This window comes from Danio rerio, chromosome 13, assembly GCF_049306965.1.
Source record: "Danio rerio strain Tuebingen ecotype United States chromosome 13, GRCz12tu, whole genome shotgun sequence".
NCBI classification, from domain to species: domain Eukaryota; kingdom Metazoa; phylum Chordata; class Actinopteri; order Cypriniformes; family Danionidae; genus Danio; species Danio rerio.
The window spans coordinates 3239092-3262226 of record NC_133188.1 but is presented as its reverse complement, the minus strand read 5'-3'; the positions used below and the strand labels follow the sequence as shown (position 1 = coordinate 3262226).

At 36.3% G+C, this 23135-nt stretch overlaps 1 protein-coding gene across 11 annotated transcripts in view; it reads left to right on the top strand.

Annotated features, from left to right (window-relative positions):
* The window catches only part of ubr2 (ubiquitin protein ligase E3 component n-recognin 2), a 61821-nt gene that overhangs the window by 1144 nt on the left and 37542 nt on the right, over positions 1-23135 (top strand). Inside the window, exons 2-15 of one of the 11 annotated variants that reach the window (XM_005156498.6) lie at positions 1531-1790; positions 5837-5915; positions 7376-7486; positions 8710-8840; positions 10429-10567; positions 10668-10730; positions 11022-11142; positions 11369-11476; positions 13446-13534; positions 17240-17338; positions 19337-19500; positions 22019-22118; positions 22202-22330; positions 22598-22781. In XM_005156498.6, coding sequence (XP_005156555.2) covers positions 1531-1790; positions 5837-5915; positions 7376-7486; positions 8710-8840; positions 10429-10567; positions 10668-10730; positions 11022-11142; positions 11369-11476; positions 13446-13534; positions 17240-17338; positions 19337-19500; positions 22019-22118; positions 22202-22330; positions 22598-22781 — 1777 coding nt within the window. Of the gene's footprint in view, positions 1-1530; positions 1791-5836; positions 5916-7375; positions 7487-8709; positions 8841-10428; positions 10568-10667; positions 10773-11021; positions 11143-11365; positions 11477-13445; positions 13535-16176; positions 16280-16390; positions 17339-19336; positions 19501-22018; positions 22119-22201; positions 22331-22597; positions 22782-23135 lie in introns of those variants that run through there. The other 10 variants (XM_001921555.9, XM_073920512.1, XM_005156497.6 and 7 more) reach the window with 10 other exon arrangements.

The window sequence follows — 23135 nt, the reverse complement described above, 5'->3', positions numbered from 1 at the left end:
GACTAGCTAGGTTCTTACAGTATTTCCTTCAAAACAATTGCAAAAAAACCAAAACAATAGTTTCTAAATCAGAGTCTGTATTTGCATCGGATTATTTTTCTATAGTATATGAAATGCACAGTCAATTTGTCACTTTATTAAAACAAATAAAATTATATATATATATATTTGAATGAATATATATATATATATATATATATATATATATATATATATATATATATATATATATATATATATGAATGAGTATATATGAGCTATTCCAGCATTAAGGATGTGACATTGGCAGTAAAAATTCAAAACATAAATTCACATAGAAAGTATAATTTAACATTATTTTGAAATAACTGTTGATATTTTCCAGGACAACTAACCACAGAGTTATGGGATAAAAAAAAAATCAATCTGTAAATTTTATACTTTAAATAAGGAAAGTAAAGTGTTATGGATGTGACCAAAAAAGCTTGCAAGTTTACAGTATACTTTGTACATATTTTGTAGAAGTTCTGTGAATTAAACTGCACAACCCAAAAGAAATATTGCTAATCAAAAGGAGAAGAGTTGGATCTCTATAAAACAAACATGACTGGTTTTATTTTATTTTACAGTTTTGTATTTATGAGGAAAAAGTGTCGTTATGGATGTGACACTTCTTCGTTATGGAAGTGACGGATGTGTAAATTCCATTTGTGTGGCTTTAGTAATTCAAACATAATAGTTTGAAAACATTGACAGTCATTTTGAAGTATTTCTAAAGTACTGTAAAATACAAACCTACACAAAAAACTTCCATATTTTGGTGAAAACTTAATTCTTTTCATGGCAAGGTTGACATTTGCATGGAATTGGAATATATATATATATATATATATATATATATATATATTTATATATATATATATATATATATATATATATATATATTCGGGTGGCACAATATTGGAAAAATCTGAAAATGTGATATTTTGTTTTTCTGTGGTATTATTGCAATCAGGGTGCAAATTATACATTGACGATCAGGGGGTTAACTTTTTCAGTAATGTTAAATGTTCCAACTTATAATGGAAAAAATCTATTAATTAAATATTTTATATTCACACTTGATCAAAGCAGTCAGAAACACTTTGATTGACATTCTCCCTTTGTACGTGTCATCAGAATGGGAAAGCCCCACCCACTAGTGACCATCCCTCATTAGCAAAGGACGTTAGTCTTGCTTCTGAATCTGCCATTATGCTGATGCACAGGCATTTGTAGCTCCGCCCTCTTTTGAAAAGAGCATAATCTTATTTGAATTAAAAGCAACAATCACCAAAACAGCACAATTAGGATCAAAGCCTAAAATGGTCTGTTTCAAAGAGTTATAAAACATTATTTGTGTGGCATTTTGAGCTGAAACTTCACATACACACTCTAGGGACACCAGAAACATATATTACATGTTGTAAAAATGGGCATAATAGGTCCCCTTTAATGTAAAGTGCAATTTTTCTCATATTAAAAACGTTTAATTTACCCATCTTTTCACAGAAATGGCTACAGGTGAGCAACCTACCCAAAGAGGTGTACCAGCACTTGGCCTGCTATGTCCCCAAGATCTACTGCCTGGGTCCCAACCTCAACCCTCAGAACGAGGACCTGCTCGCTCAGCTGCTGCTTCAGGGCCCGCTGGAGTGGTATCTCTGTGGGGAAGAGCCGTCCGTGGGCTTGTCCAAACTCGAACAGAACAACCAGCCGTCACAACTTTGTGGCCATGTGTTTAAAGTGGGAGAGCCAACATACTCCTGCAGGTACAGTGTCAATATCGCACAGGGCTTGAAATTAACATGCATCAATGTTTGAAGGGGTCATTTGGAGGGCTTGAAATTAACATGCATCAATGTTTGAAGGGGTCATTTGGAGGGAAAATCAGTATTGAACACGTCATCATTTTTCTCAGAAATCATTTCTAAAGGTGCCATTGACTTGAAATTTTCACCAGATGTTGGAAGCATCCAAATAATTACAGATATGCAAAGAAAACAAATTAATTTAGAAGTTATGTGTAATAAAATGAAATGTTGCAAGGCAAAAGTATTGGAACACATGAAGAAAGGGAGGCGTAGAGAAGCAGTGAAAGCCCAGACAGCAGCTGAAATCTCTCATTCGGAATCGGCGGACGTGCAACAACTTTAACCATGAGGTAAACACAATACAAAACTTTCCATCCGAAGCTCCTTCATGGGACTCCACACTTGTAAACAAACGCTCCATAGGGCTTGCGTGGCTCCTGCCCACACTTGTCAGCGCTACCAAGCCGACCAATCACAGAGCTTGCACTATGCATCGTTGCAACGTGTAGTTAAATTTTTTGAAAGGTGCACTTTAGCGATGGTGAGGGCTAGGCATCCTCGCGTAGGCCGACGCAGAAGTAAAAATCAGCTTTAATGTAAGCTACGTCTACACTAATCTGGTAAAATTTCGAAAACCGTTTTCGTCAAAAAATGCTCCATGTCCACACTATCGATTTCAATTCCGCCATCCGCACTAAAATGCCTGAAAACGCTTTCGCACAGATGTAAGATGCTTTTACCTGCATCATATCCGCCTGCCATTTATTTACTTTCCATCCCTTTGAAACTTTGCAGCAAAATGTTGCAAATGTCACAATGTTTTGCTGAACATCAGCTCCCAGTAAACATTGTGTCCTTTGCAAGGAGGCAATATGGAGCATCTACAAATTGACTATTTTTTTATAAAGCTGTCAAATTGAACAGCATCCCAAACCTCTGCTTTACAGCGTCCACCATATCAGCTGAATTAGTCCCCCACAGTCCAAAGACATGCGGTACAGGTGAATTGGGTAGGCTAAATTGTCCGTATTGTATGATTGTGTACGAGTATGTGTGGATGTTTCCCAGAGATGGGTTGCAGCTGGAAGGGCATCCACTGCGTAAAAGCTTGCTGGATAAGTTGGCGGTTCATTCCGCTGTGGTGACCCCGGATTAATAAAGGGACTAAGCAAACAAGCAAATGAATGAATGAATGATTCTAAAATAAATCTGCAGATGCCAAAAGTCTTTAAAGTTCTGATGCTGTGGGGCCATGACTGTAAATTTGGCTTTGTTCTCTCTTCCGGCTGCCGTTATCAGTCTCATACTATTATTATTCTTTTATGAAAGTCTTGATAACCGCATCATTGAGTTGTTCTTTTATTATTTAAGCAACCATTATTGCAAAAAATGATTTCTTGTACTCTTCCATTCACTGTGCTCTAAGTTGCTTTTGGGAAACCTGTAAATGTGCAAAGGCTTCTCGAGCTGCTCTGTCTGCTGGCTAGACAGATGTACTAGTAGATCTGCAGCAGAAGGTATACGTTAAAGCCATTTTTTTTTCTCCTCATGCATGCGAGTGTGTAGTCATCTGACCTGGGATAGTGTGGGTCATTGCTTTCCCACAGACCTGGAAGTCCTGCCTGAATTAGGTCAGGTTGCAGTTAAGTTCTTTAAGCAAGATCACTGTAAGCCGGCTAAGAGACCGGAGGTGACTGGCTTTTCGGTACTGTTCTACTCTGGTGTGTGTGTTTTTTCTCTTTATCTGTGAAACAAATAAAAGGGCTCACACATGTGCCCAATCTTTTATCATGCAGGTATTATGAGATCAGCATGTGCTCTGGCTCTTGTGAATGGTGTGTGAAATATATCTTGCATCCTCAGGTGTTTAGTGGACAATGCTGTCATGTAATGTGTTCCTGGATCTGATCCAAACGCTAGTGATCTGCTTTGCTGTCTACCTAGGTTTCATCCTGTGCAGACCATGGAGTCTCGGAGCTGATTTTTTGCTATGCTCCCGATGGACAATTATAGGGACTGGCTGATTTTAATAATAATAACAATAATAATAATAATTGTGAACTAGTGTTGATTTCACAACTGATTTGGCTGATTAATAAAATAATAAAAATAAAGCCGGTTTCATAAAAAAGGACATATCTATAATGATGACTAGGTCTTATGTAAGTATTTATAGCAATTATTTTGAAAAACACTGTACCAGTGAGATAAATCTATGGCATTGATGTATTTTAAGATTAGTTATTTATAGTTTAGAACAGTTCAAATATGCAATTTAGTCTAGTTCTAGCCTTAAGCCTTGTCTCTTTCTTCTTCTTTTTTCTTTTTTTTAAAGATTGGACAAAATGTATAGCATATGTCAGTCATTAAGACATGTTGCTGTTTTTGGTAACACTTTACAATAAGGCTTCATTTGTTAATGTTAGTAATTGTGTTTTACTACCATACATGAATTAAGAATAAATAATACTGGTACTGCATTTATTGTTCATAGTTTTTGTTAATTAAAACATTTATCGTTGTTTATTTGTCTTCATTTTTACAGCACTTTGGGCCTAAAAAGGTTTCGAAATAGAAATTCATAATTGTAAGGAAGATCGACTAATTCAAAAAGAATTTATGCAAAAGTTTTTATAAACAATTTTTTTTGCTTGCTTTTTAATTTTTTATTAAAAATGTCTAAACTTAAAATAAATAAAGAGTGAATTGTAGCAGTTTAGTTGCAGAATGTTTAAAGCAAGGGACAGAGAGATGTTGAAATTAATAATTTAATCATGTAGCATTGTTCTTTTTTTATATTAATGTGAGTATTAGTCATCTTCAATTTAATAAACAATATTAACCGTAATGTCTATCAATATATATATATATAGATGCAGGAGTGGGATGCCAGACCATATTTTAGTAAATAAAGCCAAGAAATGTCCTCCCTCTACAGATTTTTATAATAATAATACTAATAAATAATAATAATAATAATATCATCATGTGAAATATAAATACACATTGAACATACAACTCGGGTTTACTTTATTATCATTATTGCCGTTTTAGAAAATTATGCTGAAATATGAGTATCACATTTAATCAGACTAGGGTTGCAAAGGGAGCTGAATTTTTTGAAAATTTCCATGGGAACTTTATCCTGGGAAATTTGGAAATATTTCAAGTTGGAAACTTTATTTAAAGGATACATATTTTTAAATAATGCAAGTCAATTTTATCAATATAACATCCCTGCTGAATAAAAGTGTTAATGTATTTTTTAAAAATTTACTGCCAACTGTTTCCAATTATAAATCAGCATATTTTATATGTTGATTTCTGAAGATTTATTGATTTATTATATATTGATTTTTGAAAAATCAGGATTCTGAAGACTGAAGTGATGGCAGATGAAAATTCACTTTTGCCTAATAGAACTACAAAATACTTTGAAGTATATTATAATATATATATATATATATAATGACCATGAAAAGAACTTATTCTTTGCCATAAAAGTGAAATTACTCAACCTTCACACAGGAGCCTGATAAAAATGCTCATTTTAGGAGAGAATTTCAGACAGCATATATATATATATATATATATATATATATATATATATATATATATATATATATATATATATATATATATATATATATATATATATATATTAGAATGCATAATGGCATGCAGGCTTTTATAACTTAATAGATTATTTGAAAATCAACTGATGCACAAACAACAAAACCTGGCAAAAAACCTTTTTTATATGAGGTGCCTGCAGTGTTGCGTATTTTAATCAAGACCAACAGCTAGAGAATTAATTGTAATTTAATCTGTGATGACAAGTATTTTGTTTTGCTCACTCTGACATTTGAGATGACAAATGGTAATGGTCGCAATGTTTTCTTTTAGGATCCATGCTTTTCTGCCAAACTATGAATTTGTACAGCTTTACAGCTATTATCCCTCTGTATAAGTATTTAACACATGATATTATTTGTCCTCATCAGGGAGTGTGCAGCCGATCCGACCTGTGTGCTGTGTATGCAGTGCTTCTTAGGCAGCGTCCACAAAGAGCATCGCTACAGGGTAAGAGCAAACACACGAACACAGCCTCTTGAACGTCTCACTCTGGTATGTTCCAGCATGTTTGTGTGATGGATGCAGAGAAAGTGGCAAATACCAAGTGTGTTAAGTCGGTGGTCGGTCTGTAAAACTACTGCCTTTTTGAATCTGATGTCTCTAACAAAAAGAAAAAAATTTAATTAAAAATTGCTGGAAAATGTAGCAAAGTTATACTTGTTAAATAACTGATAATATAACATAGAATGTAATATAGAAGTTACCAATAAAATGGTACTATTATATACAGTCAAAATTATTTGCCCTTCTGTGAATTTTGTTTTCTTATTTAAATATTTCCTAAATGATGTTTAATAGAGAGGACATTTTCACAGTATTTCATATAATGTTTTTTCTTCTAGAGAAAGTCTTATTTGTTTTATTTCAGCTAGAATAAAAGCATTTTTATTTATTTTTTTATACCATTTAAGGTCAATATTATTAGCCCTTTTAAGCTATATTTTTTTTCCTTTAACTGTGCCGCCAGGAGCAGCAGGACACCCAATACCCCCCAATACAATCTCTTATTCTTATCAAAACTGCATCTGAAACAGATTTAAACAGTATTATTGGGAAATATTACAAATTTAAATATTGGTTTTCAATTTTAATATACTTTTAAAGTATTTTGTAGTTCTATTATTCAAAAGTGAATTGTTATCGGCCATCACTCCAGTCTTCAGAATCCTGATTCTTCAGAAATCAATAAATAATAATCTATAAATCTTCAGGAATCAATATGTAAAATATGCTGATTTATATTTGGAAACAGTTGGCAGTCATTTTTTAAAAATACATTAACACTTTTATTTAGCAGGGATGTTAAATTGATAAAACTGACAGTAAAGCCTTGTATTATTAAAAAAAAAATGTATATTTTGAATAAATTATGCTTTAAGTTTCCAACTTGGAATATTTCCAAATTTCCCAGGATAAAGTTCCCATGGAAATTTTGCAGAAATTTTCAGCTCCCTTTGCAACCCTAGTCTGATCATATGTGATACTCATTATTCGGCATGATTTTCTAAAATGTCAATAATAAAAATAAAGTAAACCCAAGTTGTATGTTTAATGTGTATTTATATTTCACATGCTGATATCATTATTATTATTATTAATATTATTATTATTATTATTGTATTTAATGTAAAGATCTGTAGAAACATCTGTAAAAGGTGGACATTTCTTGGCTTTATTCACTAAAATATAATCTGGCATCCCACTCCTGCATCTCTCTGTGTTTGAGAGAACGTGTTTGTTTTGAGGAACACCGCAGCAGACAGTCGTGTGTTGCAGGTTGACTCACGACTTCATGACTGTGACAGGTGTATTATTTAGAAAACACAGCTATAGTAGAACTGAGATCCACTCTGAGCCATCATGTGCTGCTGTCTGTGTGTATAAGTGGCTCTTTCTGCTCTCTATAGATGACAACCTCAGGAGGAGGAGGCTTCTGCGACTGTGGAGACACAGAGGCCTGGAAGAAGGGTCCTTACTGTCAAAAACACGAGCCTAATATCAGTGACTCCTCCCAGAAGGTAAGATACCGCCTCCTCTTTGACACAGGCTGTGTTTTCACCCAAAATTTGTTCATGAATGATTTGAGAATAAAGCAGCGTTACCCATCTATTTAAAGGTGCCCTATAAAGAAAGCTTGGGTATACCTAGGCATAACTTGATAATAAGAGATCAGTATTTGGAAATGGCCATATTGTGAGCATCAGACACCATTGTTTCCTCATTCTCATGTAAATTCCACTAGTGTGAAACCCCAGTGACCAATCAGAACACAAAGCATACTATTACGTGACTATCCGGTCAGGCCCACATCATTAATTAATTTATTCATTTTCCCCTCTGCTTAGTCCCTTCATTTATAAGGGATTGCCACAGTAGAATGAACCCCCAACTTATCCAGCATATGTTTTACACAGCGGATGCCCTTCCAGCTGCAACCCAGTACTGGGAAAATGCCCTCATCATTCTCATGTAAATTGACTCACAGGGCACGCCCACATCATTCTCATGCAAATGAGAATGACTGTAAAACCCCAATTGCAAAACACATCAAAACACAAAGCAGACTGTTACATAACTCACAAGGCACGCCCACATCATTGTCATGCAAATTCTACTAGTGTAAAACCTCGGTGGCCTGTGACCTATTTCATGGGTATGGCATGGGCAATATGGGCGATCAACTTTTTTACCTTAGTTATTTTTTTTACATTTATTTTTAGCTTACCATTATAAATGTGGGACTTTTATTTTGAAAACGAGGCATACAGTTTGTTTACTATGCATAAAATAGTTTTTTGACAAATTAAATATTATATTGCCCCAAGTTCAGCCTGCATCATGCTATGTGCGCGCGCTGTGAGAGCTGCAGTCAGAGCGGATCACATTAATTTTCACAATCGATCCAAATATGGTCAATTATGGACCTTATGGAGTAGAAAATGAGCATATAAAATTTAAAAAGTTTCTGAAAATTTATTTGAATGTACCCAAGCCACATACCTACTATGTAGATATCAGAGAGCAATTTATATTAGTGAACCTATTCAATATATGGCACATTTAAGAGGACAAATCAGTAATAACAATTAAGGTCTCTAGCTCTTCTTTCCTGCATAATAAACATTCTTGGATAAAGTTTGGACATCTGCAGTTGTCTCTACATTTATATTAGACCCGTCTTTATTTAAATGTCTAATAATCAATGCTTTAGTGAACAATAAAAGCCGTTCTTGTTTGGCAGGATCCTTTAGCGAATCTGTCTGCTGAGATGATCGCTCGCACGTATAATGTTTTCTCCATCATCCTTAAATATGCAGTGGACATGCTCACCTGGGACAAAGAGGACGAGCTGCCTGAAGGCCTCGAGCCACCGTAAGTCATATCTCATGTGAATACCTCTCTATTAACCCATGTGTTTATGGTTATGCTTTCATTCACTCTGGGGGGATTTTGAGTCTTAATTTGACCACAACTTGCTCTGTGTTTCAGCAAATGGAATGATTTTTGGTGACATCTAATTTTGAGACATATTTTGGGAAAATGCATTGAAAATGTTTAAAAACTCAACAATACACTTTGGGCAATTTTATCTCTGTTTAATTATGTTCGGGGCTGTTTTTGCCCCCATTGACTTTCATTATAATGACATTTTTTGATTGCAAAGCAATGACACTATACACTCACCGGCCACTTTATTAGGTACACCTGTCCAACTTTTCGTTGACACAAATTTCTAATCAGCCAATCACATGGCAGCAACTCAATGCATTTAGGCATGTAGAGATGGTCAAGACAATGTGCTGCAGTTCAAAGTGAGCATCCGAATGGGGAAGAAAGGTGATTTAAGTGACTTTGAATGTGGCATGGTTGTTGGTGCCAGACGGGCTGGTCTGAGCATTTCAGAAACTGCTGATTTACTGGGATTTTCACGCACAACCATCTCTAGGGTTTACAGAGAATGGTCTGAAAAAGAGAAAATATTCTGTGAGCGGCAGTTCAGTGTGAGCAAATGCCGTGCTGATGCCAGAGATCAGAGGAGAATGGCCAGACTGAGGTTCCAGCTGATAGAAAGGCAACAGTAACTCAAATAATCACTCGTTACAACCGAGGTCTGCAGAAGAGCATATAGAGGTCAAGAGATACTTTTTGGCACGCTTTGGACCCATTAGTTCCAATCGTGTCAACGCCACAACCCACCTGAGTATTGTTGCTGACCATGTTCATCCCTTGTCATAAAGGGTAAATCATCTCAGAGGGGTTTCTTGAACATGGCAATAAGTTCACCGTACTTGAATGGCCTCCACAGTCACCAGATCTCAATCCAATAGAGCACTTTTGGGATGTGGTGGTTCTTAAGGCAAAAGGGGGTCCAACCCAGTACTAGTAAGGTGTACCTAATTAAGTGGCTGGTGAGTGTATAGTCATGCTTTCTTGATTGTTGCTGGTTTTTCTTGTTGGCTAGAGGTAGAATTTATTTATTTTTTTTACTGTAGATCATCAGTTGCAGTGCAATAAAACGCTCAGTTTCTGTATTTTATATGTAGGGAGACCTTAGTAAACATAGTAAGTGTATTTATATACATGCACTATAATCTGCTGTTTTACTCAACAGCAGATTATAGTGCAGTTTGTACACAAAACTCCAGTTAAAAGCCAGAAACTTTTTTGCATAAGCCCATCTAAAGCGTTAAATCTGCCAACTGATGATCCACAGTAAATATGGCACATTTGAACTCTTTTCTACAGGGAAAACCAGCAACAATCAAGAATGCATGATTATAAGCCATCATGTCTTCGCAATCAACAAATGTCATTATAATTGAAGTCAGTGGGGCAAAAACTACACCGAACATAACGAAAGAGTAGTCAATTTGAACAATGCACAAGGGTTAACTAGAGTTTCCCTCATCCAGAAAGGCCAGATTGAGAGTTTACAGCATGTTTATTTTTTTTTGTCAAGGGCACGTGGAGATATGTACTACTGCATGCTGTTCAACGATGAGGTCCACACGTACGAGCAGGTCATCTATACACTACAGAAAGCTGTGAACTGCACCCAGAAAGAGGCCGTCAGTTTCGCCACCACCGTGGACAGAGATGTAAGAGTGTGCTTCACCTGCCGTTCATTCACTGTGCCTGATTCAGGCTAAAGGCCGCTCTTGCTTTTGTGTATTGATTGCTTGTGTTCTCTGTATTCAGGGCAGGAAGTCTGTTCGCTTTGGGGACTTCCAGTTTTGCGAGCAGGCCAAATCTGTTATTGTGGTAAATACTCTGCAATCAACATCTACAAAACCACTTGCCTGGGTTGTGCCAGTTTTTATTTATTTATTTATTCATTCATCTTGGAAGTTTTTTTAGGAGTCATGTCCAATTTTGTGTAGTTTTTTCGGCACCAGGCAATGAGACCTGCTCAACAAATGTCACATAATATTACATTTATCTCAGGAAAGTAGTGAAGTGTCCATTGTCTCAATATCGCAATATATAGCAGAAATGTAGACATCGTTAATAACTACTTGTAAATGCTGTGATTTTTGTGTACATGTGTTACAGAGAAACACGAGTCGGCAGACGAAACCTCTGCGGGTTCAGGTCATGCACTCTTCTGTAGTGGCTCATCAGTGTTTTGCACTCAAAGCTCTGAACTGGCTTGGCCAAACCATCAGATACTCAGGTCTGTCTCTGCATCTTTGTCACACTTTGTTTAAACTGTGTTATAAGGTGTGTGCCAAATTGCATACTTGTGCACTATTAAAATTCTAATTCTCTTTAAACTTGCAGGGAGATTATATAGACCTATATTCACAATTTCAACGAATTATTTCTCTCGGCATAGCACATAAACAAGCAAGCTCTGTCAGCTTTTGCATCTGCTTTATTGTCTTCCTGTCGTCCAGCAGATGCTCTGAGGAGGATCTTGTGTCAGGTGGGTCTGCAGAGAGGACCGGAGGGAGAAAACTCCTCTCTAGTGGACAAACTCATGCTCTGTGACTCCAAGATGTGGAAAGGTGAATGAGTGTGCTGACATCAGCTCTCCTGACGCACTGCAGTAACACACAGCACAGTAAACGCAGCATTAGAAGAAAAACTAATTAGGGAAGATTATGGCAAGATTAAGTATGTTTTAGGACAATTCATTTATTTGCGTTTTGATTTAAATGATTTGAAAGACTTCTGGAGTCTCATTACTGTCATTTTATACTCATTACTAAAAAAAATGTATAAGAATTTAGTTGCACTGAAGGATTAGAAAACAATAAGGCAGGTTTATTTATATAGCACATTTCATACACAGTGGCAATTCAAAGTGCTTTACATAAACAGGAATTAAAGAGACAAGTGTAAGAAATTAAAAACAGAATATTAAAATGATTAAAAACAGATTAAAATGTGCTCGAACAGGTTATAAAAGAATCAAAAAGAAAAGAAAGACGTAATAGTGTGATTTACCGGATGTAGCACAGTGCTCATTCAGTAAAGGCGCAGCTAAACAGATGTGTTTTCAGGCTTGATGTGTATGTGTCTAATGTTGGAGCACATCTGATCATTTCTGGAAGCTGATTCCAGCAGTAGGTGGCGCTGTTAGTTGCTGAAAGCCGATTCACCCTGCTTTGTCTGAACTCTTGGAATTTCTAGTTTATATGATCCTAAAGATCTGAGTGATCTGTTCGATTTGTATTCAGTGAGCATATCTGTAATGTATTGAGGTCCTAGGCCATTTACTGATTTATAGACAAGTAATAATACTTTAAAATCGATTCTAAATGTAATTGGGAGCCAGTGCAAAGACCTGAGGACAGGTGTGATGTGCTCTGGTTTTCTGGTTCTGGTCAGAATCCTGGCCGCAGCTTTCTGGATGAGCTGCTCTGACTGTCTTTTTGGGAAGGCCAGTGAGGAGTCTGTTTCAGTAATCCACCCTGCTGCTGATAAAAGCATGAACAAGTTTCTCTAAGTCAGGGGTGACAACTCGGTCCTGGAGGGCCGGCGTCCTGCAGATTTTAGCTCCAACTTGGCTCAACACACCTGCGCGGATGTTTCTAGAAAGCCTAGTAATAGCTTGATTAGTTAGCCCAGGTGTGTCTGATTGGGGTTGGAACTAAATTTTTAGGACACCAGCCCTCCAGGACCGAGTTTGGCCACCCCTGCTTTAAGTCTTCACTGGAAACAAAGCATCTAATTCTTGCAATTTTTAATAATAAATTAGATAATAAAATAGATTTTCATGCAAAAAATCATAGAAATTTAATAATTAAATTAAATTTAAATCTAATTTTGGTAACCTTTTACGTAGGTATATTTACACAAAAATATGGTATATAGGTATATTTGTACAAAAATGTTGCATTTTTTTATATAAAAATATAAATATTTATAAAACGGTATACACTTTACTAATACATTATTTAAAATTAAAAGTAGATTTGTTGCATAGGCCTGAGCTAGCGTTGATTATCTGTATTTTGTATTATTTTTTTTTTTATATATTTTATAAGCACTAACAAAGATGAATAAATACTGTCTTCTGCATTATAGCTGAATTATAATTTTTTATTTATCTTATGAAGAGTTTTTTATTTTTTTTACTAGAAATAAAAACACCGGAGCAATAATTATATAATAGTAATAATAATAGTAATACTTTTTATTTATTATTTGCTTTTCTAAAACTCAAAGCTCTACATCAACAGAGAGGATAAAACGTGCAATAAAATACAAGGATTCAACAGAGAAAACTATGAAATTATAAATGCATTAGAATGATCCAGAATCTGAAAATGCCATCTTAAAAAGTGTGGAAGTATTTCTTACAGAATAAGGGAGAGCGTCCTATAACCTTGGTGCAGTAATGGAGAACATATGAATAGAAGTACATTAAAACAATGACACCCTAATGTGGAGCATAGCTAATTTTTTGCTTGTTTATTTTGTTTTGGGGGTGAAATATGATTGAGACATCTGGTTTTGTGTTTCCAACAGGAGCGAGAAATGTTTACCATCAGCTCTTTATGAGCAGTCTACTCATGGATCCGAAGTACAAGAAACTTTTTGCTATCCAGTTTGCGAGGGTAAGAAATTAGAGCTGCACAGTCAGTCTAATATGTAGATTGACAGTGAATTATTATACATTTCAATTTAAGATGTGGTAAAAATTGCATTTATCCACCATAGTTAGCATTTTCTAAAATCCAGTCGCATGCATTATTTTTCGTTAAATTAATAAGTTGCAATTAGTTGAATTTATGAAGCAAGCATAATATCGTTGAAACATTGCATTGGGACTCTGCTTTCGTCAAACACGTCTTTATGTTGGGTAATCGCTCTTTATAGCACCGTGAAACTTTAGCCCAGAAAGGATAATTCTATTGCGATTTGTGTTGTCTGTGGTTACCCCTAGTTCACTTTCACTTCACACTTGGTTTGATTCAGCTGATCAGTGAGGGTCAGAGAGTTTAAGCATACAGTCTCGGTTCATTGAGGGTTATTATTTCAGAGAGAGTGTGTGCTATAGAGAGACTCCTGCTCTCCTCTGTTCACTGCCCGCTGCAGTCCTCTGACTTAATCAGTCGTGCTGTTGCAGCTGGAATCTGTCTCTCAGCCTGCACTTAAGTCCAGAGCCCTATGAGAGCCACTTTATTTGTAATATGCGTTAAATAAATTTTTGCTTTTTTTTTTTTTTTTTTTTTTTTTTTGTGGTTCTTTGTAATTAAAGTTTAGTTATCAAAATTATATCAAAATAATTGATATTTAACACATGCAATTAAAAAAAAAAAAAAAAAAAAAATATATATATATATATATATATATATATATATATATATATATATATATATATATATATATATATATATATATAATGATATTTGATATTATGGATATTATGGATATAAGTATAATATATAATATTTTTTAGGGTTATAAGAAATCTTGATGTAAAATCTGGATCTTAATATATATAGTTAGTTTAAAGAACTACTTAAATTAAATTGAAAATTATCCCTTAATTTACTTTCCCTCAAACCATCATAGATGTATAATGTCCTCTTTTTTCAGATGTACATGATTTGAGCTATATTATATGTGCATCATATATTTGGAATAGCAGTGAACTGTACCAATATTTTTGACTTCTGAAAGCACATCCATCCATCATAGAAGTTTGATATTATTTAATAATTTGATGTTATAAAAATATTAATAATAATTATAAAAATAGGCTCTGGTGTCATGATTGTGTGCTTGTGTTGTGATTCTGGGTGAGTTTGGATAGAATTGTGAAGTCACATAATAGTGACAGTAGAGTATAAATTCTTACATTTACCATTATTTATATAAAAAAAAAAAACTGTTGCAAGGTTTTGCTTCAGAGGACTGGAGTCTTGATTATTTCTATGATGGTTGGCTGTGCTTTAAAAAAAAATTTAGCCACCATTCACTGCCGTTCTAAAGAGCCAAGATATTGTGTATCTAAGGGGTAAAGTACATCTAGTCAGTTGTTTTTGCATTATAAAGCCCAACAGGCTATTTGTATCAGCCTGAAGTTTTTTATTCTGGGATAACAACCGCCTGAATGTACTTTAGCTCACTTATTACATAGCTACTGGCCACCAAATGTAAAAAAAAATAGACACAAAACATTGTTCTGAGCTTTAATAGTTAATTAATTCTTTAATTAAAGGCAAAGCTGATAGAAATGAAAAAAGCTGAGTGGAGCATACACTAACCTGCAAATTATTCGCCAAACAGTCAAACAGCGACATGACAGGCAGGCATATAAATATGGATGTGAACATTGGAAGTTCCCACATAAGCCTGTTTTATTAATTTCAGTCCGTTATCTGGTAATAATATACTTTTTGAATGTTGCGACTAACCAATCAGAATCAAGTATTCCAGAAAGCCATGTAATAATTAATAAATATATATCCATCTGATTTTCCATTTTTCAGATGAATTATTCCCTTAGCTAAATTCACAATCAGTATTCATTAAACAGATTTTGGAAGAAAACATTATTGTTGTAACTTCATTTATCACGTTCTTAAACATGTTACTGCACTTAAAGACATATACAACATAAAAACATATTTCAAAAGCAATATTTCAATATTCTAATCCATATTACGATTTGATTTGGTGTAAGACTTGCTGTTGATTTTTATTGACCTCTAAAATTTAATAGAACAAGATGGCTCAGTGCCAATTTTAAATTTAGATAAAGTCTTTATCATTTTTTTACTTTTTCAATTGTGTTTGGCTTGATCCAGCACCTGCCTCTCAAGATTTTCCTAGATATCTGGGCACACTGATGTTTTTTTTCTCCTGTAAAATTTTCCAGATTCGGTGACATTTAGCATTATCTGTTAAATTCAATTCGAAAATTTCTGCGACCCTTCCATCCGCATTTTCTTTGTTGTGGAAATCATAGGGCTCATTCTCAGGTGTGACTTTGCTGGCAGAGATTTAAACATTAGCTTAAAGGTGCTGTATGTAAGTTTTTGACTCCTCTAAAGCACAAAAATACTGTAATATATTTGCAGATGTTTAAGAAACGTGAAAAAAAAGTGAACATTCTTGTTTATCTGAAAAACAATGCTAAAGTCAGTTATTCTGCTTTGAAAATGTGTCTTTGTTTTGGTCATTTAACCGGCCTAATGCCAGTTTAGCCAATTATATTTCAGCACCCCGGGTTGCCTTGGTGGAAAACAGAGTATTCGATTCATTCAGGCTCTCAAAGCATGCGTCCGTGACCGAAATGCGACCTCTGGTGGACATTAGCAGACTCCGAAATGAGACTCAGAGTTCCACATGAGGTGGTTAATAACTAGCAAATAATATTAACATTACAAATGTAAACATTAGCTGACCAGGTTACATATTACACTATGTGACAAGATTTGTGACAATTTAACTCTTTGCAACAGACGAAACAACAGAAATTTATAAACACCTATTCAGAAGCACAGAATTGTGCACTCACTGCAATTTAACGAAATGGTAAGGTTTATAATCTAATTAATACATAATAAACCTCTTTAACTTTATTAAATGTAGATATTGAATCACTAATGTATGTTGGTTTGCACTGAGTCACAAATCTAAAGTTCAATATCAAACTGTTTATTTTATTTTCCACATCTGAGGTGAACTATCTGCTGCTGCTTTCAGTAGTATGGCAATAAATCTCATGCTAAATGGCATTCAAACTCACATTATTAGCATTTAACATTGAATGAAGCACATGAGGTGTTTAAATCGGCATTTAGGCTCGATAGGCACACTCCTGTTCATCAATCTGGCAACCTGCGCTTGCGTGTGTTTTGAACTGGGAGTGCAATACCCTATTCAACCACTAGATGTCAAACTTACATTCTGCACCTTTAAATAATTCTGTTAGTAAACCAATGAGTCAAGTGGAGCTTCAGATATAGACCCCCCTGGCTCCACAAAACCCTGTCCAGTGCCACAGGTGTAACTTTAGACCGTGAGCACCGCAGGTTTAGATTTTAAATTCGGGTGGGGGGAGACGTAACTTCAGATGGCCTTTGACCTCTGACCTGGAAGGTGAATGTGCCCCTTCCCCCCTTCCCGTAGAGTTACCAGCGCCTCCAGACAGATTTTATGGAGGACGATCACGAGCGTGTAGTGTCAGTGACCTCTCTGTCAGTGCAGCTCTTCACCGCGCCTACTGTGGTGAGTACATTCAATCCCACACTCCTCTCCTCTTTCTCTCTCTCTTTTGCCTCTCCTCGCCTCCTTCACGCTTCCTGTAGAACTATGAGCGCTTGCAGAGCGACTATGTGAAGGACGACCACGACAGGGAGTTCTCCGTCACTGATCTTTCTGTGCAAATGTTCACCGTGCCTTCTCTGGTAAGTACACTCAATGAGAGATGGGCCTGCCGTAATGATGGAGATTTGGGTTTTATTGGTAGCTACTTTCATTTCCATCTATCCATTCTTTTCTAATCTTCTTCTCTTTTCAAACTTACAGTCTTATCTCAGGGTGTCCGCGGGGTCTTAAAAAGTATTAAAAGTTGATCTCTCAATTATAAGAAAATTAAGGTCTTTTAAAAGCTATTAAAGAGTCTTGATCGCGTTTTTACGAGGTCTTAATTTTTGTTCAAGCGCTGTCCAAAGTGTTTGACTCCAAAAAAGCATAAATATATTTATTTTCCTCTTACTGTTAACAAAAGCGTGCTTGATCCACGCGATTGGTTTAGGCTGGAGTGTGTTTGGCCAAGCTCCGTCATCCGGGTGATGTCACGTAATTTGCAACAATGCAGGAAGGTGATGTGACGCTCCTCACATATAGCGAACCATAGAAAGAAGCAGATGCCAAAATTCGGAAATGTTTGCATACTCCTGGTTGGAGAAAGACGAGTTTAAACCGTGGGTGAAGCCTGTCGCGTAACTTTATTCTTTCATGCCTTATTTCTTCCGAGCTTATCTCAGTTCTGTTGCATGGTTGTGCTCCATTGATTTGTGTATTAAAAACTGTTTATTAAGGTAAAGGTTTAATACTGATGATTTGAACTTGAAGTTGCGATGAGGTCTTAAAATTTACTTAAAATGTCTTTAAAAAGCCCTAAAATGGTATTGAAATGATCTTTAGGCTTCCTGCATATAGCCTGTATCTAATATATGTATTCAGTCATTTGTTGTTTTATTATTGAAATATTTTTATCAAGGAAATGTTCTAGCCATGAAAATAGCCTTTATTAGTGACACAGGGCTCTTTTTTAACGATCTAGCGCATGGCACAAAAGCATTATGTGCGTGACTGAATATACTTTTGCTATTTTAAGGATTTAAAGAATATAGTTTGCGCTGTGGCACATGGTCTAACAGTGTTGTGCTTATTCTCTTAAAGAGTTATTGGTGTGTTTTGAAAATAAACCAATCAGAATCTCATCTCCCATTCCCTTTAAGAGTTGTGTCACGCCATGGTGCATTCGCTATTTAAATGGCGGACTGTGTAAGTGGAAAAACTGAACGCTTCACTAGCGAGATAACTGTTAAATAGAGCATCTGCAGCGCGAATATAAAGAACGAGCCTCCTCCATTCATCCTCTTTACTTTCTCTTTCTCTCTTTTGTGAATAAGGAAACTGTGGAAACTCACTCCACTGTAAACATCCATTATCCTACATATTTAATTTGGTTGGTTAAGCACAAAGATTTGTTTCAAAACTATTTCTATTTCTAAATTCAGTTCTAATTTTTAGCAAATTAATAAATGAACAATAATAATGAAGTATGGTCAAAACCCAAACCCAAATGAAGTTTGGTTCTACCCAAACACACCCTGTTCTTATGCCCCATATGGTCCAAAACCACAGGTGGACAAATCTAAGCTTGTTTTTAATAAAACAAATATAAATATGCATATAAATAATAACAGTAATAATAACATACAAAAGCAAGTTGTCGTGAATAAACTGAAAAAAAAAACCTCAGAAGAGGTTTAAAGAAGGCATTAAAGTAGTGGAACGACAACAATTAAAATTCTGTACGATTTTTTAAAAAGGTTGGGAACCACTGCCTTAACCCACCTCTAAATCTACCCATTCGACAAAACCTGTGCCCAATCATGCTTGTATCCCATCTCAAGAGCACCTGAAAGTGTTCTGCAAGACTTTATGAACACAATTAGTACATTGTATTTATTTCTAAGGCCACCAAATGTAAAGTATGACCACTTTTTTTTTTTTTTTTTTTTTTAGCTCTTCATATCCTTTCCTCTCACATTACTTTTTTCTTCTGGTCACTTTCATCTCCTCTTGTCTCACTAAATGGGATTGGATATTCTGAAAAAAAACAACAACAAAAAAAAACACCAGCAGTGGCAGTAGTGTGTGTTATTTTTCAGGCGCGGATGCTGATCACAGATGAGAATCTGATGACCACCATCATCCGCACGTTCGTGGATCACCTCAGACACCGAGACCTGCAGGGCCGCTTCCAGTTTGAACGCTACACCGCACAACAGGCCTTCAAATTCCGCCGAGTCCAGAGCCTTATCGGAGACCTCAAGTAAGATAATGCGCAAGTGTGTGCGGTTATTACGACCTGCTTGCTCCAAAGTCAATTACCCAAACATTTTTGCCTGTTTCCACTGAACGGTATTGTATTAACTTTATTCTTTTTTTTTTGTGATCAATGTTCTATTGTTTTCAGAGATACGCTCAATTACATACTAATGTTCAAAGAGAAAAGTGCAACAGACACATCATTGTTAACTTGTATCATAAGGAAAAAGGCAAGATAAAAATAAAAAAATAAGATAAAAAGGTATTGACTTTATTCTTCATGTAAGAGCAGGAATCTTTTTGGCTCGAGACTTCTGATCTCATTCACTTATATTCTTTGTCTTTTTTTTGTTTAGTCATTAACTCTCAATTTGTAGGACAAATAGTTAAACAGTTCGTTTACTGTCGTTTATTATTCATAGTCATTTTTTATTTCCATAAGCAATTTAATCAAAAGTTCTAAAACAATCGCAAAAACTTCCGCATCACTAAATAAGGTCAATAGTGTAGTACAGTAAAGTATTATAATTGGGTGCGGATGACCCTGATCAAACATGTGGTTCTACTGCCAACACTATGTAATGTAATGCAAGGTGAATTTATATAGCGCGTTTATTGTGTGTGGCCATACACCCAAAGCGCTTTACAATCAGGCGGGGGTCTCTCCACACCACCACCAGTGTGCAGCATCCACTTGGATGATGCAATGGCAGCGACCTGACAAAGAAGCCAGTGCGCTCACCACACACCAACTATTGATGGAGTGGAGAGACAGTGATAGATCCACTTTGGTGGATGGGGATGATTGGGAGGCCATGATGGGTAAGGGCAGATGGAGGGAATTTAGCTAGGGCACTGGGGTTACACCCCTACTCCTTACAAGAAGTGCCATGGGATTTTTAAAGACCACACAGAGTCAGGACCTCGGTTTAACGTCTCATCCGAAAGATGGTGCTTACTAACAGTATGGTGTCCCCTTCACTATACTGGGACATCAGGACTCCCAGACCACAGGCTGAGCACCCCCTGCTGGACACACTAACATCTTCCAACAGCAGCCTAGTTTTCCCATGTGGTCTCCAATTCAGGTACTGACCAGGCTCAGCCCTGCTTAGCTTCAGTTAGTAAACGGTCTTGGGCTGCAGGGTGATATGGCTGTGGCTGGTATTACTCGGTAGGCATAGAAAGTTGCTAAGAAGTAATTCATACATATTACTTCTTCAGTATATATGAACTCCAACTCATTATTTTAAAATTTAGCTTTGCACTTGTTTAGACGCAACTTGAGTATAATCGATGTGTATATAATAACTGCACATTGCACTGTACTCAATGGTATCACTAATTTAAGACAAGTCAAATAATCAAAATGAATGTCTGGGCTTGTTTTGGCCAATAACAGGGTCCCCGCGGGGTCTTAAAAAGTCTTAAGTCTAAAATGGAAAAATCGAAATTTAAGGCTTTAAAAAGTCTTAAATTCGCTGTTCTGGGTCTTAAATATTTTTGCACAGGTCTTATTTTTGCGATGTCCATGTAACGCTACATCTAATGCTCATTTAAATTCTTTTTGTTGTTGTTGCTTGGTTTTTGGGGTGTTGTAGTTCTTTATTTCACTAGTCCAATTGTAATTTGCGGTATTACAAAAGGTCAGCTTGCAATAGCCAATCAGCTTTCTGTTATTAAACTCAGTGCAAGCGGCGAATGTGACGTCATCGCTGTGTTTGAGAAAGTTCACTTTGAGTGCGCATGACATGATTTCAGCTGGCAGAGTATGCCGTTATTTCACTTACAAATGTCGTAAGCGCAGTTTTATAAGTCGGGAGCGCTGTAATACTAGAGAGCGAATCTCTGCTCACGCACCGGTTTCCTCTGTTCATGGACAAAACTGCTCGCGAGCTCTCAAAACACTGGCTGCTCACGTGCGAATGATCTGCTCTCACTCCGTCGGACTCTGTTCGTGCTTTTGCTCTCCAGAGAATTTTGTGCTTTTACATTTTCTCTCGCGTGTTTTTGCTATTGCAATATAGGTCTGAAATTTAATGCTTAATGGTCTTAAAAAGGTTTTAAAAAGTCTTAAATTTGACATCATGTTATCTGCAGAGACCCTGAATAATCACTTTTTTAAACAGAAAAGACCTGTCTTACTGTCATACAACGCCAGCTTATTAATTACACAGTGGACATTGACGTCTTCTAGAGATCAAAACTGAGGATCTTTTAAACATTTGATAGCACTCAGCTGAATTTAATATTATCCAGTGTTATTATCCAGATATTTCTAATGCTCCCAATTCTCCCATGTCCTAGCTGTGTTTCTGTTTCTATGTATATATTAGGTATTGATATCTAGAAGATGTCAATGTCACTCTCGATTTACTGGTCAATCTATGTCTTACTCTCACCTATGGTCGTGAGCATTGGGTCATTACCAAAAGGACAAGATCTTAATGTATGGTTAAGCATAATTAAAATGCACACTTCATGAAATGTATATGATCATGGTGAATGTGTCTTGAATTCAGGTATGTCTTGATCAGCCGTCCAACAGAGTGGACCGACCAACTCAGGGAGAAGTATCTGGAAGGTTTTGATGCTTTCTTGGAGTTGCTTAAATGCATGCAGGTGACTATATACTAATCTGATCCTAGGGTTGTGTGTTTTATTTTCATTGGGCACTGATGTAAGCGTGTGTGTCCTGAATATAGGGAATGGACCCGGTTGTGCGCCAGGTGGGGCAGCACATAGAGATGGAGCCAGAATGGGAGGCAGCGTTTACCTTACAGATGAAGCTCACACATATCATCTCCATGATGCAGGAGTGGTGTGCCAGTGACGTGAGTTAATGCATACACACAAACTACTACTCCCTCCTTACAATGACTTGCCTAATTAACCTAGCCTTTAAATGTCACTTTAAGCTGAATACTAGTATCTTGAAGAATATCTAGTCAAATATTATGTGCTGTCATTATGGCAAAGAGAAAACAGATCAGTGATTAGAAATGAGTTATTAAAACTGTTATGTTTAGAAATGTGTTGAAACAATTAGAAAAGAGGGCTGAAAATTTTGACTTGGACTGTGTTGTTTGTGACGTATACAGGAGAGAGTGCTGATTGAAGCGTATAAGAAGAGCCTGAGTGCACTGACTCACTGCCACAGCGGTTTCACAGACGGAGAGCAGCCTATAACCCTCAGCATGTGTGGTCACTCCGTCGACACCATCCGCTACTGCGTCTCTCAGGAGAAAGTCAGCATACACCTGCCTGTGTCCCGGCTTCTAGCAGGTAAGTCCTTTACAACATTTCCTGCATGCCCCATGACAAACTGAGGTTTTTGATGAGAATATGAAGTAAGGACTGGTGGAAGAGTGTTGTTTTAATGACATTTGATACCGCACACTGAATGAAAAGGAAAAACCCTCCGTATTTGTGACGTGGGTGTTTGCGGTCTTTTAAGGTAATCAAAAATCTCTGTTTACATGGTAGACTCCTATTTAGAGTATTGTCTTAATCATATTAAAATCAGAGTATTGGTGTCCATGTAAACACACTCGGTGAAAGTGCCAGATGATGTCCAAAGCAGTCAAAGACAGTACATTCTTCTGCCTTTAAATTTATTCCATGCGCCCTCAAATGTTT